Source organism: Pongo abelii, chromosome 18 (assembly GCF_028885655.2).
Source record: "Pongo abelii isolate AG06213 chromosome 18, NHGRI_mPonAbe1-v2.0_pri, whole genome shotgun sequence".
NCBI classification, from domain to species: domain Eukaryota; kingdom Metazoa; phylum Chordata; class Mammalia; order Primates; family Hominidae; genus Pongo; species Pongo abelii.
In genome coordinates this window covers 47580444-47605105 of record NC_072003.2, presented here as the reverse complement: position 1 = coordinate 47605105, position 24662 = coordinate 47580444, and the positions used below count along the sequence as shown (strand labels likewise).

At 44.6% G+C, this 24662-nt stretch overlaps 1 protein-coding gene across 6 annotated transcripts in view; it reads left to right on the top strand.

Moving 5' to 3' along the window:
* The window catches only part of SIAH1 (siah E3 ubiquitin protein ligase 1), an 89720-nt gene that overhangs the window by 53736 nt on the left and 11322 nt on the right, over positions 1 to 24662 (top strand). The window contains exon 1 of one of the 6 annotated variants that reach the window (XM_024233200.3): positions 11040 to 11316. The exons of 3 other annotated variants lie outside the window; for them this stretch is intronic. Coding sequence is in view for 1 of the 3 variants with exons in the window: in XM_054533862.2 (XP_054389837.1) it covers positions 23079 to 23133 (55 nt within the window). In the remaining 2 variants the exon portion in view is untranslated. Of the gene's footprint in view, positions 1 to 11039; positions 11317 to 11649; positions 11745 to 20918; positions 23134 to 24662 lie in introns of those variants that run through there. 2 more of the 6 variants (XM_024233201.3, XM_054533862.2) reach the window with 2 other exon arrangements.

The following is a 24662-nucleotide window of genomic DNA, read 5'->3' as shown; positions in this document are numbered from 1 at the left end:
TTTGTCTCTAAATAAAAAAAAGAAAGGCTGGGGGCAGTGGCTCACGCCTGTAATCCCAACACTTTGGGAGGCCAAGGCAGGTGGATCACCTGAGGTCAGGAGTTGGAGACTGACTGGCCTGGCCACCATGGCGAAACCCTGTCTCTACTAAAGACACAAAAATTAGCTGGGTGTGGCGATGGGTGCCTGTAGTCCCAGCTACTCAGGAAGCTGAGGCAGGAGAATCACTAGAACCTGGGAGGCCAAGGTCGCAGTGAGCCAAGATTGGGCCACTGCACTCCAGCCTGGGCAACAGAGTGAGACTCCATCTCAAAAAAAAAAAAAAAAAAAAGAAATGAATGAACTGGGAGAAACTGTTTCTTATTGATTACCACAATCAGTGGAGACAGTTATTAAGAATCAGTTGCTTAACTGTGTAGGGACAGTTTCACTAAAACTAGCAGACAGGTATTTGTTTTCTTTCAACAGGATCAAGGGATGAAAAGACTGAGATTGTATACATGTAAATACCAAGTTCAGTGAGTTTCCATGGCCTCTTCTGTCTTAATACAACTTACCAAACAATCTAGACAGATTTCTGCCTCCACTTTGTTGATTTACCCAGGGATATTTTGGCTTTGTTTGCAGATATTCGGTGACATTTGGAAGGGTGCTATCCACAGCTGCCCCTCACCTCTCTTTCACTCTACATTGACTGAGGATTTACACTTTGTTTTGTGTCTGTACTAGTTTCCTATCGCTGCTGTAACAAATTACCACAAACTTAGTGGGTTAATACAACATAGATGTATTATATTACAGTTCCAGAGGTCAGAAGTCTAAAATTAGTCTTATGGGGCTAACATCAAGGTGTCAGCCGGGCTGACCCCATGTGGATACTCCAGGGAAAGAATCTGTTTCCTTGCCTTTTCAGTTTTCTAGAGGCCTCCGGCATTCCATGGCTCATGGCCCCTTTCTGGGTCTCTCTGACCTCTGCTTTTGTTGTTGTTGTTTGTTGAGATAGAGTCTTGCTATGTTGCCCAGGCTGGTCTCAAACTCCTGGGCTCAAGTGCTTCTCCTGCCTTGGCCTCCAAAGGGATTACAGGTGTGAGCCACTGAGCCTGGCTCAGACCTCTTGTTATCACATCTTCTATCTCTTGGCCCATGGGTAGTCCAGGATAATGTCTTCATCTCAAAATCCTTAACTCAATCACATATGCTAAGTCCTTTTTGCCACATAAAGTAATTTATTCACAGGTTCTGGGGATTAGGTTGTAGACTTTTTTTTTTTTTTGAGACAGAGTCTCCCTCTTGTTGCCCAGGCTGGAGAGCAGTGGCTCACTGAAACCTCCACTTCCCAGGTTCAAGCAATTCTCCTGTCTCAGCCTCCCGAGTAGCTGGGATTACAGGCATGTACCACCATGCCCGGCTAATTTTGTAGTTTTAGTAGAGATGGGGTTTCTCCATGTTGGTCAGGCTGGTCTCAAACTCTCGACCTCAGGTAATCTGCCCGCCTCTGTCTCCCAAAGTGCTGGGATTACAGGCATGAGCCACCGTGCACAGCCAGGCATTTTTTTTTTCTTTTTAAGACAAAGTCTTGCTTTGTCAACCTGTCTGGAGTGCAGTGGTGCAATCTCAGGTCAGCAACCTCTCCACCTCCCAGGTTCAAGCGATTCTCCTGCCTTAGCCTTCCAAGTAGCTGGGACTACAGAAGTGTGCCACCACGCCCAGCTAATTTTTTTTGTTATTGTTGTATTTTTAGTAGAGACAGGGTTTCTCCTGACCTCAAGTGATCCGCCCACCTAGGCCTCCCAAAGTCCTGGTATTACAGGCATGAGCCACCTTGCCCAGCCTTGAGCCTGCTTTCTTATTCAAATATCACATAGACTTTATACTGGCCGCGGTGGCTCATGCCTGTAATCCCAGCATTTAGGGAGGCCTAGGTGGATGGATTGCTTGAGCCTAGGAGTTTGAGACCAGCCTGGGCAATATGGTGAAACCCCATCTCTACAAAAAATGCAAAAATTACCTGGGTGTGGTGGTTATTTTGAAAGCTGAGGCAGGAGGATCGCTTGAGCCCAGGAGGTCGATGCAGCAGTGAGCTCTGATCACACCACTGCACTCCAGCCTGAGTGATGGGGCAAGACTCTGTCTCAAAAAAAAAAAAAAAAAAAAACAAGAAAAAAAATATTTCTCCCTTTTCTCTACCCCAACTCCACCTAGTTCCCCTTTCCTAGTACTTTTTGCCAGAAATAACCCCTTTAACCATTGCAGCTTTAATGCTTCTAGTGGTCACCACTGTACCCTAAGTGTTATAACTTTTGTGTGTGTGTGTGTTTTGAGACGGAGTTTTGCTCTTTCGCCCAGGCTGGAGTAAAGTGGCATGATCTCGGCTCACTGCAACCTCCGCCCCCTGGATTCAAGCGATTCTCCTGCCTCAGCCTCCCAAGTAGCTGGGATTACAGATGCCTGCCTCCACCATACCTGGCTAATTTTTGTATTTTTAGTAGAGATGGGGTTTCGCCATGTTGGCCAGGCCGGTCTCGAACTCCTCACCTCAGGTGATCCACCTGCCTCAGCCTCCCAAAGTGCTGGGATTACAGGCATGAGCCACCGCACCTGGCCATTTTTTCATTAACATAGTGAGTTGTAGGTAGTTGTTTAGATAATGTAAAATATACTTTAATTCATCCTTCTAAAATTCATTAAAATGAAAACCCTGAATTGACAAATTCTCATAAAGGACTTGAGGGCCCTGCAGATTCATGTGTAAGCCCTCCTGGATGAATATGAATCACAGATCATGTTTCTCCTCAGCTGTAAGACACGATGAATGAGCAAGGAGCAAAGGCTCTGGGGCCAGACGGACCTGGATGTTAACTTCCACACCTCCACTTATTAGTACATGCCATGGGAAAGTTCTTTATCCTTTCTGAGTTTCCATTTCCTCATCTATAAAATGGGATACCAGTGCTCACTTCATATATTTGTTAGTATTAAATTAAGTAACCCGCTGGGCACGGTGGCTCACGCCTGTAATCCCAGCACTTTGGGAGGCAGAGGCGGGCAGATCACGAGGTCAAGAGATCGAGACCAACCTGGCTAACACAGTGAAACCCCATCTCTACTAAAAATACAAAAAATTACTGTAAAGTAATTGTCAGTATCACCTATTTCCACCAGCTACATAAAAACCTCAATGATTTTCTAATTTTTTTTTTTTTTTTGATACAAGGGTCTTGCTCTGTTGCCCAGGCTGGAGTGCAGTGGTATGATCTCTGCTCACTGCAACCTCCACCTCCTGGGTTCAAGTGATTGTCCTGCCTCAGCCTCCCGAGCAGCTGAGATTACATGCATCCACCACCACACCTGGCTAATTTTTGTAGTTTTAGTAGAGACGGAGTTTCACCATGTTGGCCAGGCTGGTCTCGAACTCCTTACCTCAGGTGATCTGCAGGCACTGGCCTCCTAAAGTGCTGGGATTACAGGTGTGAGCCACCGTGCCCGGCTCTAACTTCTTGAGAAATGTGATGCCTAGCATGTAACCTTTTTCCTAAAGAAACTTGATTATATTGAAGGAAAACTACAGTTATGGGCGAATGCATTTCCCAACCACTTGGGCTTTTGGGAACTTCCTTCAGCTACTTCCAGTTTCATTCTTGGATGCTCATGTTATATCTCTAACTTCTCCACCATGTCCAGAAAAATTTGTTTGGGATACTGTTGAACACATTCACCAACCTCAGACAGTGACTGGCAACAGGTGTGTCTGATAAAGAAAACATGTTTCTGCTCTGCTTTAGGCATGTCTGACAAGTTGGGGACCTGCTTTCCTTTGCAAAGCTTATAGAAGTCTATTTGGGAGGGAGGAACCGCCTTCCAGTTTCCAGGCTGAAAAAGATTCTGTGTTTGGCTACCAGCAGAGCCAGGCTTGGAAGGGAATGCTAATGTGTTTCCAGACCTATCCACCTAAGCTGAATGACAAATGGGTATCAGTGGTTTAATGTAAGAGGAGATAGCTATAGTTTCCTGCGCAAGCGACATCTATGATTGCCTGGAAACAAACACAGCCCATCGGTGATTCAATAGATGGGTTTGGTCTTGTGAATTGGTCTATTGTAAAATAACTGTATTGACGTGAAGACACTTGGAAATCATCTGTACAGTCTTAACTAGTTTAGCCAACTTTGACAGCATTATCTGAGAGGCTGAGGCACAAGAATCGCTTGAACCCAGGAGGTGGAGGTTGCAGTGAGCCGAGATTGCAAAATAAATAAATAAATATCAATTTAATATAAATTCATACCAAAACCCCCAAATAAAGATACTCTCATCAGTGCCTGTTTTATTTATTCATTTATTTTTATGTTTTTAGAGATGGAGTGTCCCTCTGTCACCCAGATGGGAGGGCAGGGGCACAGTCGCGGCTCACTATGGCCTCAAATTCCCAGGTTCAAGCAATCCTCTCATTTTGGCCTCCTGATTAGCTGAGATTACAGGCCCACACCACCATGCCGGACTAATTTTTAAACTTTTTATAGGGACGGGGTCTTGCTATGTTCTTAGGTTGGTCTGGAACTTCTGGGCCTCAAGTGATCCTCTTGCCTTGGCCTCCCAAAGTGCTAGGATTACAGGTGTGAGCCACCTTGCCTGGCCAGTGCCTGTTTTATTCATAAGAGGAAAGTAATTTACATCACTGGTACCTTAACTACGGGCCAGACGCAGGACCAGAGCGTTATGTTCCATTGCAATAGATGGAATTACCATTTGATGTGATTTGAGGGGACCAGGAAGGCTCCCTATCCAGATGTGGCCTGAAAATATTTGTCACCGTTACTGAAATCCCATCAATTGGAGGATTATTTGGATAGGCTTTACAGTTTACAAAATGCTTTTCTATAGATAAACTATCAAGGAAGCAGAGTCACCTCCCTGTTCAGAAAAGGTGCTTAGTTATCCCCACAGGGGAGCTATTTTCTTTCAAATGGAAGGTACATTTTTTTGAGAGGGGGAATAAATTAAATTTATAATGGTGATCTTCATGTCCCACCCATAGCTACCACCCAGAATTAACCAAATCAGATTGAGCCCCGCCCAAATCTAGGTAGGAATTCTCAGAGATAGAATTAACCCGATTAGATTTGTTTTGTATAAAAGGGAAGTGGGGAAAGTAAGAAGTAATTTGGACTCTTCTAGAGGAGAGCAGGCACAAACTAAGCCAAGAAAAGCAAGTTTGAGAATTTCAGAGGCAGAAGTTGCTTCTGGGTGCCTGACGTCAATGATCCAGCACTTCACGACTGGCGTGTGGCATCCTCAGGGGACACGGTGTCCTGGGCACCCCTGCAGTTTAAGAGAATCCACTAGTTTATAAGGTAAGTCCTCGACTGTCAACAGTGGGCCAGAGACAGACTGTTATTTTCAGATGGACAAATGCTGTTGGGTAGAGGAAGGGATGGGGGATAAGGAGGACAAAATCTGACTTTGGCAAAGCCGGGTGTTTAGAACTTTAATCGCCACGTTGGCAAGTTCTCTCTTAGTCCGTATCCATTTTACTGCTTGCAGAGCGGCCCAGGGGTTCTGGGGGCGAGAAACACATCTCACCCCAGAGCTGCTCCTCGGCCAGGACAGAACTCTGCTCTTCACAACCAGGTCAAGGCCACATGGCTATGCCCAGCACATAGTCTGTAAAAATGGAAAATTTACCTCTAAACTGAAGTGAACCGAACTCTATTGACCTTCCCGTGTATTGAGGAGCTATAACTTCTCCCCAAAAATGTGAAAGTAAAATTGCAGTTTAAATCATGTAATTAGGAATACTGTAAACTAGTGTTTTGCACATATAAACTTTATCATACACTGCGAATTTGTACATACGTGCCCAGTATGGGATTTTTCTATTTTTATTTTTATTTTTTTGAGACAGAGACTCGCTCTGTTGCCCAGGCTGGAGTGCAATGGCCTGATCTCTGCCTCACTGCAACCTCTGCCTCCCGGGTTCAAGCGATTCTCCTGCCTCAGCCTCTGAGATAGCTGGGATTACAGGCGCGTGCCACCACGCTCAGCTAATTTTTGCATTTTTAGTAGAGACAGGGTTTCACCATGTTGGCCAGGCTACTCTCGAACTCCTGACCTCAGGTGATCCACCCTCTTGGCCTCCCAAAGTGCTGGGATTACAGGTGTGAGCCACCGTACCCAGCCCAGTATGGGATTTTATAAACAAAATTATGTATACTGTAATTTATGGGCAATTGAAAATATTTTCAAAGGTGATTTTTTTTTCTTTTTTTGAGACAGAGTTTCACTCGTCACCCAGACTGGAGTGCAATGGCACCATCTCGGCTCACTGCAACCCCCGCCTCCTGAGTTCAAGTGATTCTCCTGCCTCAGCTTTCTGAGTAGCTGGGATTACAGGTGCCTGCCAGCATGCCCGGCTAATTTTTGTATTTTTAGAAGAGACAGCGTTTCACTGTGTTGGTCAGGCTAGTCTTGAACTCCTGACCTCAGGTGATCTGCCACCTTGGCCTCCCAAACTGCTGGGATTATAGGCGTGAGCCACCGCACCCAGCCTATTTTTTCATTCTTTGGGTAAGGTTTAGAACCTAACCGGTAAGAGGAGATGCCACTAAATGTTAAGTTTATCTACACTTTTGTATGTGTCACGTGTTTGCTTCATGCCTATTTATTTATTTATTTTGAGACAGAGTCTCGCTCTGTTGCCCAGGCTGGAGTGCAGTGGCTTGATCTTGGCTCTCTGCAACCTCTGCCTCTTGGGTTCAGGTGATTCTCTTGCCTCAGTCTCCCAAGTAGTCTCCGAAGGATTACAAGTGTGCGCCACCACGCCCAGCTAATTTTTGTATTTTTAGTAGAGATGGGGTTTCCCCATGATGGTCAGGCTGGTCTCGAACTCCTGGCCTCCAGTGATCTGCCTGCCTTGGCCTCCCAAAGTGCTGGGATTACAGGCATGAGCCACCACACTCAGCCTATTTATTTAAGAGATAAGTTCTCATTCTGTTGCCTAGGCTGGAGTGTAGTGGCGTGATCATAGCTCACTGCAGCCTCAAACTCCTGGGCTCAAGTGATCCTCTTGCCGCAGCCTTCAGGATGGCTAGGACAACAGGCATGCACCACCACACCTGCCTAAATTTCTAAATTTTGCCTGGCAGTTTGTTCAGATCAGAGTCTATCTTGTTGCTTAAAAGTATGTCACACAATTCCATCTTGTAAAGTCTGGTTATGCCTTAATTGAAATTGACAAGAGCTCAAAATGCTAGCTCTAAAATGAACCCTGGGGACCAGGCACGTTGGCTCACGCCTATAATCCCGTCACTTTGACTTTGGGAGGCCAAGGCAGGAGGATCACTTGAAGCCAGGAGTTTGAGACCAGCCTGGACAATATAGCAAGACCCCCCCATCTCTACAAAAAGTTGAAAGTTATCCTGGTGTCATGGCACATGCCCGCAGTCCCAGCTACTTGGAAGGCTGAGGTGGGAGAATCGCTTCAGTCCAGGAGTTCAAGGCTGCATGCAGTAAGCTTTCAAAAAAAATTTTTTTTGAGACAGTCTGCTCTGTCGCCCAGGCTGGAGTGCAGTGGCACAGTATCGGCTCACTGCAACCTCTGCCTCCTGGGTTCAAGCGATTCTCGTGCCTCAGCCACCTGAGTAGCTGGGATTATAGGCATGCACCAACATGCCCGGGTAATTTTTGTATTTTAGAAGACACGGGGTTTGGCCATGTTGGCCAGGCTGGTCCTGAACTCCTGACCTCAAGTAATCTGCCCACCTTGGCCTCCCAAAGTGCTGGGATTGCAGGTGTGAGCCACTGCTCCCAGCCTTGTAGTGAGCTTTGATTGTGTCACGGCACTCCAGCTTGGGCAACAGAGCAAAATCCTATCTCTAAGATAAAAATAAAATGACCTTGTTTTTTCTTAAGGCATTTACTTACATTAGGCACTCTGTGCTCCATATGACTCCACAAAACCTGCCTGCATGGAGCACATAGCCAGCCCCCAAAGGGCAGTGACCTGTGACCTCCTTCCTGAGTTGCAGGATCCTGCTTCCAGCTGTGGCCAGTCTTTCCTCCCTCCCATGTCCATTCAGTCTTGGACACACCATTCTCTTTAGTGACTATCCCTTCTGCTTGGAAAACCTTTCCACCTTCATCTGGAAAACTCCCACTCCTTAGCCAGGACCCAGTTCAAACTTTATTGCTTCAACAAATCGTTTCTTGGCTTCACCAGCCAGATACAGATGCTCCATTCTGTAACTTGGCCCTCAGGGAGGTGACTCTGCTTCCTTGACAGTTTATCTATAGAAAAGCCCAGCACTCCAAACCCCACTGGCTTCTTCAGCACCATGGTCTACACCACATCCCAGTGCCTTAGCCCTCTCAATCCCTTCCCCAACCCTTCTCCCCAAGAAAAAACTCTGCAAGAGGGTGATTTTTTTTGTTTATAGAATTGAGTAGGCTTCTTACCACACCAAGTTTTCTTCTGAAATGCTTTTCGCCTTATTCAGGTACTCCACTTTCTACTACCCCCTCAAAAGGAAAGTTATTTTCCTTTCTTTCTTTTTTAGAGATAGAATCTGGCTCTGTGGCCCAGGCTGAGTACCGTGATGTAATCACAGTTCATAACAGCCTCCAACTCCTAGGTTCAAGTGACCCTCCCACTTAAGCCTCCTGAGTGCTGGGACTACAGGTGTGTACCACCGTGCCTGGCATATATATATATATATATATTTTTTTTTTTTTTCTTTTTTTTGAGATGGAGTTTTGCTCTTGTTGCCCAGGCTGGAGTGCAATGGTGCCATCTCAGCTCACTGCAACCTCTGCCTCCTGGGTTCAAGTGATTCTCCTGCCTCGGCCTTCCAAGTAGCTGGGATTATAGGGCGCCTGCCACCACACCCAGCTAATTTTTTGTATTTTTAGTAGAAATGGGGATTCACCATGTTGGTCAGGCTGGTCTCGAACTCCTGACCTCAGGTGATTTGCCCACCTTGGCCTCCCAAAATGCTGGGATTACAGGCGTGAGCCACCATGCCCAGCTCCCTAATATTTTTATTTTTTGCAGAAATTGGGTCTTGCTGTGTTGCCCAGGTTGTTCTCAAACTCTTGGTGTCCAGCGACTCATTGGCCTCCCAAAGTGTTGGGATTATTGGCATGAACTACCATGCCTGGCCTGAACCAGTTCATTCCTTCTAATCCCTAATCCTTCACGTCCTTACTCAGTCACTTATTCTATTATATACCTGTCCTAATATGCACCTTCTTAGTACCAGACACCTTTTTTTCTTTTGCAATTTTTTTCACACTGTGGTGGCACATTTACTTATGAGATTGTTTGAGTCCACCACTGGGTTGTACTGTATATGTTTTGAGTTCAGAGCTAGCAGCTCCGTATTTCCAGAACCTAGCATTTTGTCTGCCTGAATAAACGAACAAGTACATAAATGTCTCCCTCATTTTGGTAAGCTCCATGACCGGCACAGTGTATACAGAACGTCTTAGGCTCCCTCTGAAAATACTGGTCGTTGCAAAAATGAATGATAGCGCGATCAAAAACTATATGGACCTATATAACTCACCCAAGTTCTTTGACTTTTGGGCTTTGGGGACCAGCATATTAGTAATATATAACGCTTGCGGCTAAGAGCGTTTCTTTACTTTCCCAACTTCAAGAAACATTGTTTGGATTTGCTAATGGTCCCAGAGGAAAAGAGCAGCCACAATAAGCAAAGTATTATTAGGCTGAGAAGAGATCAGAAGTATCAACAGAGTTGCAGACTACAAATTTGCTGAGGGAAGCCGGAAATTAACAGCTTGTGTTAGTACCTAAGATAATTTTTTCTGCTGAAACTTATGTTCTCAGTGGATCACTTGCTTAAAAACTTCCTACCGAAAGAGATTTGCTGATGGTGGGGAGCTTGGAGGTGATGAGGAGACGAGTCCCTGGTTTCTAAAATCCCATATAAAGAGTAACTGTTTTTTGGTTTTCATACAGAACACCATTTTTTTTTTTTTTTTTTTTTTTTGAGACGGAGTCTCGCTCTGTCGCCAGGCTGGAGTGCAGTGGCGCGATCTTGGCTCACTACAACCTCTGCCTCCCGGGTTCAAGCCATTCTCCTGCCTCAGCCTCCCGAGTAGCTGGGACTACAGGCGTGCACCACCACGCCCGGCTAATTTTTGTATTTTTAGTAGAGATAGGGTTTCACCATGTTGGCCAGGCCGGTCTCGAACTCCTGACCTCAGATAATCCTTCGGCCTCGGCTTCCCTAAGTGCTGGGATTACAGGCGTGAGCCACTGCGTCCGGCCGCAACACCATTTTAATAGATCTTACATGGAATTCCAGTCAGGGCTTGTAAATGTCTCAGATGCTTGCTTCTTTCTGCTCATAGCACCCATCAAAGAATTGGAAGTGATGTTTTCCTTTTATTTATTATTTCAAGAAGTGGAATGCATAGTCCCTAATTAGGGACTTTCTAGATGAGCATGGACACAGGAAAAGGCGTGCTTCCCCATTAGCCACTTTTCAGCTGAAACAAGCTTTTGAAGCTCGTCCCGCTGTTGCTGAGGATCGGCTCAAACTCGGGAGAGGCTGGGACTCTCCTTAGGGGTGGGGTCCCGGTCGGCGGACAGGGCAGCCGCTTTTTCTTTGGGACTGAGTGGAGTTGGGAAGGATCCGTGGAGGCGCTGGGCTAAATCAGCAGACAAATCAAGGGGGAAGGCACAAGGCCGCGGTGGCTGCCAGCCTGGGGCTCGCATCCCGCTGGGCGACCCCTCCGGCCGGAGCCGGGGGGTCACGCGGCCCCGGAACAAAGCGTCGCGGGAGGAGCCGCCCTGACCCGGCGGGCAAGCGCTAGCTTCTCGCGGGCCAGAGCGCCACGTGCCAGGATCTGTTGAACGCGCAGTGCACGGGCGCAGCAACGGTAGCCGAGTAGCCCCCGCACCTACTGCCGCCCTTAGAGACCCACACAGCTACGCCCGCGGAGGCCGCCGCCGGCCGCGCCAACGCCTGTGCGCCTGCGCGCCCGCGAAAGCCCCGCCCCCCCCGGCTCCCGGCGCGCGGGGCCGCGCCTCCTCATGGCCGCCGCCGCAGTGTGTGGTATTTAGCGGGGGCGCGCGGCGGGCTCGAGGACGCGCGAAACGGCGGCGGCGGCGGCGGCCAGGGGGGAGCCGGGGCGGCCGTTGCGGGGCGCGCTCTCGAGAGGCGGCGGCGGCCCAGGGTGTCCCGTCGGTCTCGGCGCCGGGAAGAGGCGGTGGCGCTGCCCGCGGCGGCGGGGGTTGGCGACGGAGCGCGTTGGTGCCAGGACCGGGGTCCGAGGCGCGCTCTCCGCCCACAGGTAAGTGGGGCCCGGCCTGAGGGAGGAGCCGGCGGCGAGGGGCTCTCCGACAGGCGGGCGCCCAGGCCCGGTAATGGCGGAGGGCGGGAAGGGCGGCCCGGCCGGGGCGCGGGCAGTCGTCGGCGCGGCGGCGCCTTTGTCTCGGCCGGAGCCGGGCCGCCCGGTCGAGCGCCGCCCCCCGCCCCTCCCCTGCCCTCAGCCTTCGCAAGCCGGCTCGCCCCCGCCCCCGGAGCCCCGGGCCCGGCGGGGTGGCGGCGGGGGTCGGCCCCGCGCGGCCGGGCCGAGGGCGGGGGAAGGGCCTCGGCGGCGGCCCAGCCCCCGCGCGCCCGGGAGGCGGGCCCGGCCGGGGGTGGCGTCCGGCGCGCCCCGCGCCCTCGTGCCGGCCTTTGTTGTGGAGGGTCCCGGGGTGTGCGGCCAACATGGCGGAGGTCAGCTGAGTGCGGGCAACTGCCGGGGCCCTGCCCTCCCTCCTCTCCCCGCTGCGCCCGGAGGCCCGGGCCGCACCGCGCCGCTCGGCGGGCCTCTGCCTCCACTCTCTGCCCCCGAACCCCGGCTGGAGCCGTCCCGGACGGGGCTGCCCTCTTCCTGCCGCTTCGGCCGGAGGCTTCATTGTGCAGTGGGAAGAATGCAGCCTCCTCCCTTGTTTATGTCGTTAGAGAAGAGAGCGCGTGAACGGCGTGCCGGGGGAGCTCTCGCTTATTATAAACCTGGCATTTCCTAGGGTTCATTTGCCGGGTAGTTTGGGGTCCTTTCTTAACTCTCCCAAATTTATAACTTAAGAAAGTGAATAACCAGGGCCACTCCGATGCGTAGGTTCTTTTTCGTTGTCTGCCGGTTCCTGGAAAGATACATAATTTGTTTGCTCGGACATTCAGAAAAGTCCAGCTTGGGTGTTCGGAAAATCAGATTGTGTGTAGCTCTTTTGCCGAAGTCATAGAGGCCATGAACAAGCAGAGAGACCATGGATACTGGATATAGGACGGTGTTCTGACTGTCCCCACCTTTGCTTATAGCGGCTGTCAAGGGTAAATTGTTAACTCTTCAGCAGTTGGATGTTGAGAGCACGGGCTGTGAAGTCCGACTGTCTGCTTTGGGTCAAATCCTGTTCCACCGGTTTGTGACCTTGGGCAGATACTTCTCTGTGCTTCGCTTTCCTTATCTGCAAAATGGGTGTAACGACAGTATCTACTTCAAGCCCTGTTGAGAATTGATGAGATGACAATAGGTGGACTGAAAGCAGTGGCAGGCCCATACTAAGTTCTCGACAAATGCTTACTGTTAAGACTGTTGTTTAATAGCTAAACTTAGGAGGTTTTCTTGGCATGATGTGTTGGTATGATGAAAGTGCATAGACCAGAATCTGTGAAATCAGGTCACAGATCTTTAGTGCTGGTTTTTTTCTTTCAATGCGTTTTGTTGTTAAAAAGGACAAGGAGATCTGTATGATAAATTAACAGACTTTCTGAGATGGTGGCATTTTGGAAATTGCTATGGCCGGGGATTTGAATGGCTATATCTTTGTGATTAAAAAAAATCAAATTGATTAAAATGAGGTCTCCTTTTAGCTAGTTTAGATTTATTGATCAGTTCACTTTCAAGGACTTGAGTTAACCAACTTGGAAAAGTGGGACAGTGAATACTTGAGTGTGTATCTATGATGGTATCTATGGTGTTACCATCACTTTTAGAAGTTACTGAAGAGCAGAATGTAGTGTGGTGGCAAATGTAATGGTCTGGTAATTTTATCTGGGAGTTGTTGGCTCAAATTATGGTGGAGAGGATTTTAATTAGTTGTTAGGAGGACTTTAGACTGGTAGATCTTGAGACTCAAAGTAGATTACACAAATTGGTTGTGTAGTGTTTCATTCTGAAAATTTAAATAAAGATACAGATTTCTGTAATCTTGGATGGTTAGTTGCAATTATGTCCAGAATTTGTTCCCCAAAGTTTATGCCAGTTTTTTTTTCGTTATTGGCATCTTTCCAACATAATTTACTAACATTTAATATTTTAAACAAATACATATAATAGATGTGAAACTGATAACTTTTCAGGATAAGTATTCCACAAAGTACAAATTCAGAAACAATTTTAATGCATTTTACATCTGTTAAATATTAATCTATTCCTTCTAAGCTTCGGGAAGTTCTTACGAAATTGCTGTAGAAAAATATTCTTTCTTAATATCTGTAATTAAAAAGCATAATTAGGTTAATTTGGAGTTATGAAGGAATTATCTAGCTATGTCAGTAATGACATAGCATAACAAATAGGATTTTCAGTGAGTATGGTGTTTTGAAAACAGGTAACAAAGTTTAACTAGGGTAACAAAGTTTAGTAATTTGCAAAGTTTTAGATGACTGCTTAAATTGTATTTTTAAGCAGTTCATTTACAAAATTTTTAAAGGTTGGAGGTTCTTTGTTTAAAGAGATTTATTACAGAATTTTGTGGAATTTCCATATTCGCCTTGTGGAATGTTAAAATCTAGATATTTTTGGTACAGCCCTCTCTTTCAACAAAATCTATATGAAATCCCCAGAACCTTCCATCCCCCCCCAAAAAAGGGAAATTTTCCTTTTTACAATAAGTATCCTTAATAGTATTCTTCAAAATAGCAGGATTTCTAATGCACTTTAAATGATTTAGTTCCCATGGCTATAATTACTAGAATATTTGCTGCATAAGGGCAAGAATTGTGTTTTTAATATATATCCTCAGTACCTAGTGCTCAGTAAGTATTTGTTTACTCACCTACTACTGTGCATATTCTAATGACATTCAGAGCTTTATTTTTATTTTTATTTTTTTTGAGATAGAGTTGCTCTGTTGCCCAGGCTGGAGTGCAGTGGTGATGTCATAGCTTATTGTGGCCTTCAACTCCTGGGCTCAAAGGATCCCCCCGCCTTAGCCTCATAAGTGGCTGGGACTAGGAGCATGTGCCACCACACTGGGCTAATTTTTTAAAAAGTTATTTTGTAGAGACCAGGTCAGGTCTCGCCATCTTGCCTAGGCTGGTGACAAACTCCTGGGCTCAAGTAATCCGCTCACCTCGGCCTCCCAAAGTGCTGGGATTACAGGTGTGAGCTGCTGTGCCTGGCCTCCAATCTTTTTGCCTGCTGAGATGTAGACCCGTATATCCCCTTGTGCAGATTTTTTTATTTGACTTTATTTTTTAGAGCAGCATTAGATTCATAGCAAATTGAGTAGAAGAGACGAGATTTCGCATGTAGCCCCTGCCCCCACACGTGTAACCTCCTTCATTATCAACATTCCCGGCCAAAGTGGTACGTTTGTTACAATTGAGGAACCTACATTGACACACCATTGTTACCCAAAGATTATAGTGGCGTACATTTTATGGGTTTAGACAAATACATAATGACATACATGAATGCTTTCACCACCCTAGAAATCCTCTGTTCTCCACCTATTTGTCCCCACACCCCCAACCAACTTAATCATCTTTGTTTTATTGTCTCCATAGTTTTGCCTTTTCCAGAATGTCATATGTGTAGCTGGGCTTTTAAAATATGTAGCCTTTTCACATTGGCTTCTTTCACTTAGTAATATGCATTTAGGTTTCCTCCACGTCTTTATGGCTTGGTAACTCATTTCTTTAGGGCTGCATAATATACTGTTGTCTAGATGTACCACAATTGGTTTATCCATTCACCTACTGAAGGATGTCTTGGTTGGATTCCAAGTCTTGGCAATTCTGAATAAAGCTGCTATAAACGTCCATTTGCAGGTTTTTGTGTGGCCATGAGTTTGTAACTCCTTTGGGTAAATGCCAAGGAATGTGATTGCTGGATCAGGTAGTAAGAGTATGTTTAGTTGTTTTGCTGCTGTTTTTTTGAGACGGAGTCTCACTCTGTCCCCTGGGATGGAGTACAGTGGCACAATCTCAGCTCACTGCAACTTCCACCTCCTGGGTTCAAGTGATTCTCGTGCCTCAGCCTCCTGAGTAGCTGGGATTACAGGCGCCTGCCATCATGCCCAGCTAATTTTTGGATTTTTAGTAGAGGCAGGGTTTCAACATGTCGGCCAGGCTGGTCTTGATCTCCTGATCTCAAGTGATCTGCCTGTCTTAGCCTCCCAAAGTGAAGAGTATCTTTAGTTTTGTAAGAAATTGCCAAACTGTCTTCCAGATTGGTTGTACCATTTTGCATTCCTACAAGCAATGAATGAGGGTTCCTGTTGCTCTGTATCCTCGGCCGGATTTGGAGTTACCACTGTTCTGGATTTTAGCCGTTCTTTTTTTTTTTTTTTTTGAGACGGAGTCTCACTCTGTCGCCCAGGCTGGAGTGCAACAATGGCGTGATCTCGGCTCATTGCAACCTCCACATCCCAGGTTCAAGTGATTTCTCCTGCCTCAGCCTCCCGAGTAGCTGGAATTAGAGGTGTACACCACCACGCCCGGCTAATTTTTTTTTTACTTTTAGTAGAGACGGGGTTTTGCATGCTGGTCAGGTCAGTCTCGAGCTCCTGACCTCAAGTGATTTGCCCACCTCGGCCTCCCAAAGTGGGGGGATTACAGGTGTGAGCCACTGCGCCTGGCCTGTAGTGGTATCTTACTGTTTTAAATTTGCATTTCGGTGATGACATGTGATGTGGAGCATCATTTCATATGCTAGTTGTTATCTGTATATCTCTTTGGGGGGGAGTTAGTTAAGGTCTTTTTGACTCTTTTTTTTAGGTTGGGTTGTTTTGTTATTGGTGAGTTTTTATTATTTTTTGTTTGTTTGTTTGTTTGTTTTGGAGACAGAGTCTTACTCTTGTCCAGACTGGAGTGCGGTGGCACCATCTCAGCTAACTGCAACCTCCGCCTCCCAGGCTCAAGCAGTTGTTCTCGTGCTCAGCCTCCTGAGTATCTCCTGAGTAGCTGAGATTAGAGAAATGAGCCACCGTGCCCGGCTAATTTTTGTATTTTTAGTAGAGACGGAGTTTCGCCATGTTGGCCAGCCTGGTGAACTCCAGGCCTCAAGTGATCTGCCTGCCTCAGCCTCCCAAAGTGCTGGGATTACAGGCGTGAGCCACCGTGTTCGGCCAGGTTTGCATATTTTGGATAACATTTCTTTTTTAGATACGTCTTTTGCAGATATTTTTTCTGTTCTCTATCTCAAAGCTGGCATTGCCTTTCTTTTTCACATTTACATTCATTCCTTCTACCTTTAAGAGGTCTCCTTTTGGTCTCCAGCCTTACAGTCAGTTTTCCTACTGCAGTTGAAGTGAGCTTTCTAATAGGTGAACCTGACTTAAAAGGCTTTCAGTGTGAAGTCCTAAGTTCTTGATATGGTTCGTAAGTACATAGCCTCTCCTGAGCTGGCCTCTCTTGTTACTCCCCTGCCATTTTAGACTTTACTTGCAAGCTCCTCTCATCCTATTAAGCTCTATTATCTCAGCCTGGACATCACTAGCTGAGAAGCTCTTTGTGAACTCCGCACATTGAATTGGATGTCATCTCTGTGTTCCCATAGCACTCTGCTCGGCCCCACTGTAACATATCCTCCTGAATTATAATTTTTCTTTAGTTGTATGCCTCCCCAAATAGACTGTAATCTCTATGACGACTTGGTCATCTTTGTGTCTCAAGAGTTTAGGACTCTTTCTGGAACGTAGGTGGTGCTCAGTAAAAAGTTATTGAGTGACTGACTCCACACTGTCCTTGTTAAACTCTTCTAGCCTTTTCGTTTTGTTTTTACCAAGGCATAGTGTTTCTTACAAACTTCTCTAGCCTTATTGCCTATGTTTCCCCTTTGCCCTACCTAGGCCGACTGGGTTCTTTTGTTCCTTGAACACTGCTTTAGCATCTCTGTGCCTTTGGTCATGATTGTGTTTAGCCTCTGAAATGTCTATTTGTGCTACTTTGGGTAGATTACTGAACCTCTCTAAGCCTTAGTTCTATTAGTACATGAACAGTTATTAAGTATATTGCTGTTCCCTGCCGTCCCCCCGCCCCCCGCCAGCCCCCGTGTCCCAATGCTAGAGTGTCAGTATAATTAAGTGGCTAAGAGGACAAGCCCTTAAGAGTCAGATCTGGATGTGTCTCTTGGCTCTATCACTTATTAGTTGTGTTTGTGACTTTAAGTTCCATGAGAGCAGGGACACTGCCTACGTCGCATCTAAAAGCACATTGCCTAACACACCAAGTGTTTATTGTAAAAAGATTAGTTGTTGAGAAAGTTACTTCTCTAAATATTACCACTTACCTTCTAGTGAGGAAAGAAAGAAACAGAATTACAAATTGTGAAGTGTACTGTAAAGGAGTCAAAGTGCTGAAGAGAGACCAGTGGGGTGGAAGGGAGACCTGGTGTCCAAGGATAAGGAGCGAGCCCTTTGAAGGGGGAAGGAGTACGTCTTAGATGGAAGGTGCAGCCAGATAAAGGCCCCATGAAGTAGGGATGAATTTGGACTGCTCTAGGACCTGAGAAGTGTTGCTGGAGCAAATGGGTAGTAGAGAGAGACGGTTGAAGAACTGTGCAGAGGGAAAGAGAGGAGAGATGCTGTGAAGTGTTAGCTGATACTAGCATCTGGCTGTTGTTCAAGGAGATTCTAGGAGAATAGAGCAATATTAGGACTTTTATTTTCTAAATGTAAACTATTTTGCTGACATTTAGCCTAAATACATATGGAAAAAGTGCTCAAATCATGTGTACAGCTTGATATTTTCACAAAGGGAACGCTATTGTAACCACCTCCCAGATCGAAGAAACAAGGAGCCAACCCCTTCACAGGAAACCACCTCTTGACTTTTTACACCATAGATTTATTTTGCCTAATTTTGTGCCTTATATGAATGGAACGGTACAGTTTGTACTCTTTCATTCTTTTGTTGTTGTTGTTGTTGTTTTGAGACAAAGTTTCACTCTTGTTGCCCAGGCTGGAGTGCAATGGCACAATCTTGGCTCACGGCAACTTCCACCTCCCGGGTTCAAGCGATTCTCCTGCCTCAGCCTCCCGAGTAGCTGGGATTACAGGCATGCACCACCACGCTCGGCTAATTTTTTGTTTTTAGTAGAGATGGGGTTTCTCCATGTTGGTCAAGCTGGTCTCGAACTCCCGACCTCAGGTGATCCGCCTGCCTCGGCCTCCCAAGGTGCTAGGATTACAGGCGTGAGCCACTGCGCCCGGCCTGTACTCTTTCATTTCTGTTTGGCTTCTTTCACTCAACATTATGTTTTTTTGTGTGATTAAGGAGTATTACTTGCTTATCCATGACAAAGTTACCAGCTGAATAGCCATGTGTCCCGGTACTTCTTATTTTATTTTATTACTATTTTTATTTTTATTAGAGACGAGATCTCACTATGTTGTCCAGGCTGGTCTCAAACTCAAAGGCTTTAGCAATCCTGCCGCCTCGGCCTCCCAAATTGTTGGGATTACAGGCGTGAGCCGCCACGCCTGGCCCTTCTTTTATTTTTTAAGTCTTATTCTTTTCCCTGACCATCTCAAATACTTTCTGACCAGTATTTCTAGAAGGATTTTTTTTTCCTTAAATCTTCAGGAGGCTCAGCATGGTGGCTCACACCTGTAATCCCAGCACTTTGGGGAGGCCGAGGCTGGTGGATCATTTGAGGTCAGGAGTTCAAGACTAGCCTGGCCAACATGGTGAAGCCCTGTCCTTGTCTCTACTAAAAATAAAAAAATTAGCTGGGCATGGTGTCATCCCCCTGTAATTCCAGCTACTTGGAGGCTGAGGCAGGAGAATCACTTAACCCAGGAAGCGTAGGTTGCAGTGAGCCGAGATGGTGCCACTGCACCCAGCCTGGGCAACAGAGCAAGACTCTGTCTCAAAAAAAAAAAAAAAAAAAGTCTTCTAGAACTTTAGGTTTAATGTTACAGACAAGGTATGACCAGAATAAAGCTGGCAGAAACCTTCCATTAGGTTTGTGGTTGCCCGGTCATTTTGAACTTAACTTGTTTTTTTTTTTTTTTGCTTATTCATTTTTGTTTTGAACAGTGAGTCTGGGCACATGGAATAAACTAGAAAGAGAAAAACCTTTGGAGAACTAATTATATTTATAAAACAGATCTTGCCAGTGAGAAATATTTTCTTAAGGACTTTAATGCCAGTCTTGAATTTTGTAGAAAATATTTCACTGTACTTAGTGTAGTTATTTATTAGTGTCACATCGACCACCTTGGTCTAGTGATGGTTGATACAGTAAATACAAGTGTATACTAGCTTCTCTGCAAAGACTCTACCTTGGAAAGATTACTTCAATAATTTATTTGACAAAATGAAGTAACCCTCTCCCTGTTAAAAACTTCTTCCTGGTTTCCTTCCTTTGTATTTCACATTAAATTTTGCCCTTTTGAGTTTGCCAGAGCTCAGGCTTGTTGGGTAAGGTAGCTTTACTTTTAAAAACTTGTCGAGGGCCCTAATTTAGCTTTATTAGAACAACTTTGGATATCTTGTCTATACAGATGTTAGTTAATTTTTGTAGACTGTATTCTTTTGAGTTTGTGAGGGGAGGGGGGCTATCACAAATTTTGTTAACTTTTAAAATGTTTAAGATATTTTCAGCCGGATGTAGTGCCGGGCGCCAGTAATCCCAGCTACTCGGGAGGCTGAGACGGGAGAATTGCTTGAACCTGGGAGGTGGAGGTTGCAGTGAGCTGAGATTGCACCACTGCACTCCAGCCTGGGCGACAGAGCGAGACTCTGTCTCAAGAAAAAAAAAAAAAAAAAGATTTTTTTTTTAATAGTATAAAATAAAATGTCTACGAAATATGTAGCTTTTTGTGAATAGGCTGGTTTTAAGTTTCCTGTAAGTATCCATCTATTTGAGGAATTTTAAGAAAAAAAGTGAAAGCAAGGAGAAAATCGGCTCTTGAATTCTGTATTTGATATTTTGTAGAAGTTACTAGCAATTCATTAATAGAAAATGTGGAGACATGATAAAATGTGCATTAAAATTTTTAAGTGTAATATTTTTTATTGCCAATAATTTTATGAAACATTGGAGAGATACAGAAATCCCTCCTCACCCCCAAACTATTATTTATAATGTGATTACTAAAAAGTAAACATCGTAGACATTTTGGTGTAGTCTGTGTGTGATTCACATTTTTTTGTTTTACTCAGCCAAAGATATTTTAAAGTTAGTTTCTTTGATCTGACTTAAATTCTTGTAGTATTTCTCACGATTATCATCTCTAAGAACTATATATGTTTGAACTGTGGTACTGTAATTTCAAACGATGGAATTTGTGCTTAGTCTCTGTTTCTTGCAGTTCTTGATGCTTTGTGTGCCTGTAGTTCAGTGGTCCCATCTCTCTCTGGTTTCTGATTCCAGACTTGCTCTCCCTTTGTCTGATCCTGCATCTTAAACATTAAACTACATTCTGCAGTTTGGATGTCCTTCCAGTTTCTTTTCTGTTTCATTACATGCTATATACATGCATACATACATGAAAATAGATACATCAATGTGCACATCTATTATACTTACCTATTTTTTTTTTTAACCTGAATGAAATTGTAATCTGTATATTCTGTGGCTTTTTTTTCTCCCCCCCCGCTTTTTTTTTTTTTTGAGACGGAGTCTCGCTCTGTCGCCCGGGCTGGAGTGTAGTGGCCTGATCTCATCGCACTGTACCCTCCAACTCCTGCGTTCAAGCAATTCTCCTGCCTCAGCCTCCCTAGTAGCTGGGATTGCAGGTGCCCACCACCATGCCTGGATAATTTTTGTATTTTTAGTAGAAACAGTTTCACCATGTTGGCCAGGCTGGTCTCCAACTCCTGACCTCAAGTGATCCACCTGTCTCAGCCTCCCAAAGTTGCTGGGATTACAGGCATGAGCCACTGCTCCTGGCCTCTCTCCCCCCACCCCGTTTAAACAGTTGATTCTTACACGTTAGTAAGTCTGATGTGTGAGTCCATTTTATTTAAAAAAGGCAGCACAGTATTCTGTTGTATGGATCATAATTTAACCACTTTCTTAGGATAGGGCTGTTTTCAGTTTACTATTACAAACAGGTATCCATACACACCCACTCCTTTGCCAACATTAGAGGATAGACTTTTTAGAATCTCACTGTGTCGCCCTAGCTGGAGTTCAGTGGCACCATCTTGGCTCACTGCAACCTCCGTGCCCGGGTTCAAGTGATTATCTTGCCTCAGCCACCACTTTGACCTCTTTTAGCTGATTATTTTTGCATTTATCTTTGTCTTTAAATAACACGCCTCTGTTGTTTCTAGATTTCAGTTTTTTGCTTTCTTTGTTGATTTCCGGTTGTGACTTTAACTCTTCTTGCCCCCATCACATGTGCATACCCTTCTCACTCCTACATTCCTAATTTAGTTAGTAACGCTGCAGTTTTTTTATTTGCAGTATCCTGTCAAAGTTATTCACAGTTTGAGCCATGTAATAAACTGATTACTTCTTTCTCTGCATTTTTTAGTTTTTATTTTTTGTAGGTAATACCTTTTTTCTTCCTTCCTATTTTGGCTTTGTTTTCTTCTGTGCTTACTGCTAATGCTACCTCACATTCCTTCCCGCTTGTCTAAATGTTCCATCAGATTGTTTGGATGCCTTCAGTTGCCCTCTTCTAGCATAAAGTTGTCATTATCTTCAATAGTTTCTTTACCTTTCTCCTAGATGCAGTCTTCTGTTTATTGTAACCCCGTTCTTTTTCTTGGTTATTTCCCTTGTATTTGAAGAGCTTATCTTCCAGGAGCTTCCTAAGAACATATCCGGGGAGGTAGTATTTTGAAACTTTGTGTCATCATTCTGCCCTCAACACTTTCAGGATAGTTGGGTATAGAATTCTAGGGCATAATTTTCTTTGAGAATTTTAAAAGCATTGTTCTGTTGCTTTCTGACTTTGGATGTTGCTGCCCGAAAGTCCAAAGTTTTTGTTTTCTGATTTATTTATTCACCCAAAAAAATTTTATTGGAGCCTGTACTATGTGCCAGGCACTGTATTAAGTTTTTGGAATACATAATTGAGCCAGACAAAAATCCTACCTTCCAATTGAGGACGGGGGTGCCTATAACAACAAATAAAAAATAATAAGTGAATTATGTAGTCTGTTAGAAGGTAATACATTCTTTGCTGGGAAAAGAGGAGGAGGTGTGAGATGGGCAAAGATTTAGGAGTACACAGAGGGGCAGTGGGCAGGGTGCCGCTTGCTATTTTAAATAGAGGGTCTGAGTGAGTGTCATTGAATGTAACACGTAAAGATTTGAAAGTTAGGGAGTTAGCCACATGGATATTCAGGAGAAAAGTATTTTAAGACACAGGCCCAAAGGAGCAACCTAGCATTGCCACTGAGCAAGGAAGTCAGTGCAGTGAGTAGAGGGGAACAAAGTAGGAGATGAAGTCAGAGAGTAATGGGAACACAACACCATATTGTATCCTTATACATAATGGCCCCTTGTGGGCTATTTTTAGGATTTCAGCTTTTACTCTAACATGGGTAGCCAGTGGAGGGTGTAGAGCAGAGATTTACGTCATCTGATATAAAACGGAGCTGGATTAATTAATCTAATTGCTGTGCTCAGAACATATTAGCTGGTGAGGGTGGGAGACATAGCTGGGAACAATGAGACTGGTTGGGAGGATATTGCAGTAATCCAGATGAGAGATACTGGTGGCTTGGACTAGATGGTAGTGGTAGAGGCAGGGAGGAATGGTTGGATTCTGAATATATTTTGAAGGGAGGTAATAAGATTTCCTGACTGTTTTAGATGTATGTTGTGAAAGAGAAGAATCAAGGCTGACTCGAAGGCGCTTGACCTGAGTAACTGGAAGGATGGAGTCTCTATCAATTGAAAAAAGGAAGACTCTGAGTGGAGAGACTTCGGGAGGTGATAAGGAGTTTCTCTTTGGCCATTCCCCTGAAGGGGCAATTGGATTTACAAATCTGGGGTTTCAGACAAATCTGGAGCGTTGTGTTTATTTTTAAAATCTGGGCTGGAGATAAAAATTGTGAAATCCTTAGCGTGTTGATGGAATTCAAAACTAGGAGACTGAATGAGATCACCAAAGTACCAGTGTACATAAGAAAAGAACATCTTAGGGTGTAAGGGTGGGAGACAAGGATGGAAACAGACTGGTTTGGAAGAGATTACAGTAATTTATAGGCAGCTACAATTTCAATAATTTGGGGAGAAGAGCAGGAATAAAAGGAAGCTGAGGAGTGACTGGTGAGATAGGAAAACCAAGAGTATGTGAAGTTGGTGAATAGAGTTTATTAGGCAGGGGCCCAGTGATCCGTCAACTCTGTCAGGTGTTGCTGACAGTTCAAAACTTGCAATTTAAATACAAACAAAACCACAGAACCATTGAAATTCAAATTACTGATTCACTAAAATATTGGATACTGTTGGCTGAATTTTAGTCTTAAAACTGCACTTATGGGGTTGACTTACGGTTACGAAATTGACTGTTACCGGGCAGGTTCTTTTTGAGTTAAGCATACCTTAATTGCCCTGTATCATGTGGTCATATGAAATCTTACTTTTTTCACTGACATACAAGTGCTTTAGTGGAAACCATGATGGCATTTGCATTTAGGCTTTGCTTCACACAAATGAATTATTTATGTATTAGATCTACCTCAGCTTTTCTCTTTAGCTTGCGTAGAGAAAATAGGACCAACTTAGAGCCAGTGTGGCCATAAATATGAATAGAGGCATTTAATTACATGGCTAACAGGTGTATTCAGATGATTCAGAATGTGCTGATACTGTTTTTTAGACTATTAAAAACATGAAAGTAAAATATTAAATTTTTAGAGAAATGTGAACTCCGTGTGAATAGAATCTTAGTTTGAGGGAAATTAGTATAGGTTGTTAATTCTTCTGTTACATTCTTAGTTGAAATAACTAAAATGGTTTGGCTAGAGTTTCAGGTGGTACTGCTTATGTCAACACGGATTGTAACTATTTCAGCTGAATATAATTGAATTTTAATAAGGCTCCATGATTTTTTAAAAGATGGCATTTCTTTCCTATAAATTCCATTACTTTTTTTCTATTTTACTAGTAAAGAGCCATCAATCAAAATGTATCAGACTTGCTAATGTGACTTTTTACCCTGTTTCTTTAATTTCTTTGGTCTTCCTAGCAATATGCTCTTTTATGCTTAGTTCAGTATCACAAACTCTATAGATTACTGCTAATTTTGATTTGCTGTAAAAATTTTTTTCTCTGTGTGTGTGTGTGTGTGTATAGATACTTACCTACCAGATTTGTCAGATGTAATGTGAAGTTGAATGTATTATATGGTAGAGTGTAGAACTAGGTACCATGAATTTTATAAGTAAGGTTTTAAAAAGCACAGCTTAAATGCCAAGATGGAGTAAAAGAGCAAGCGTGCACTGGAATGTTTGAGA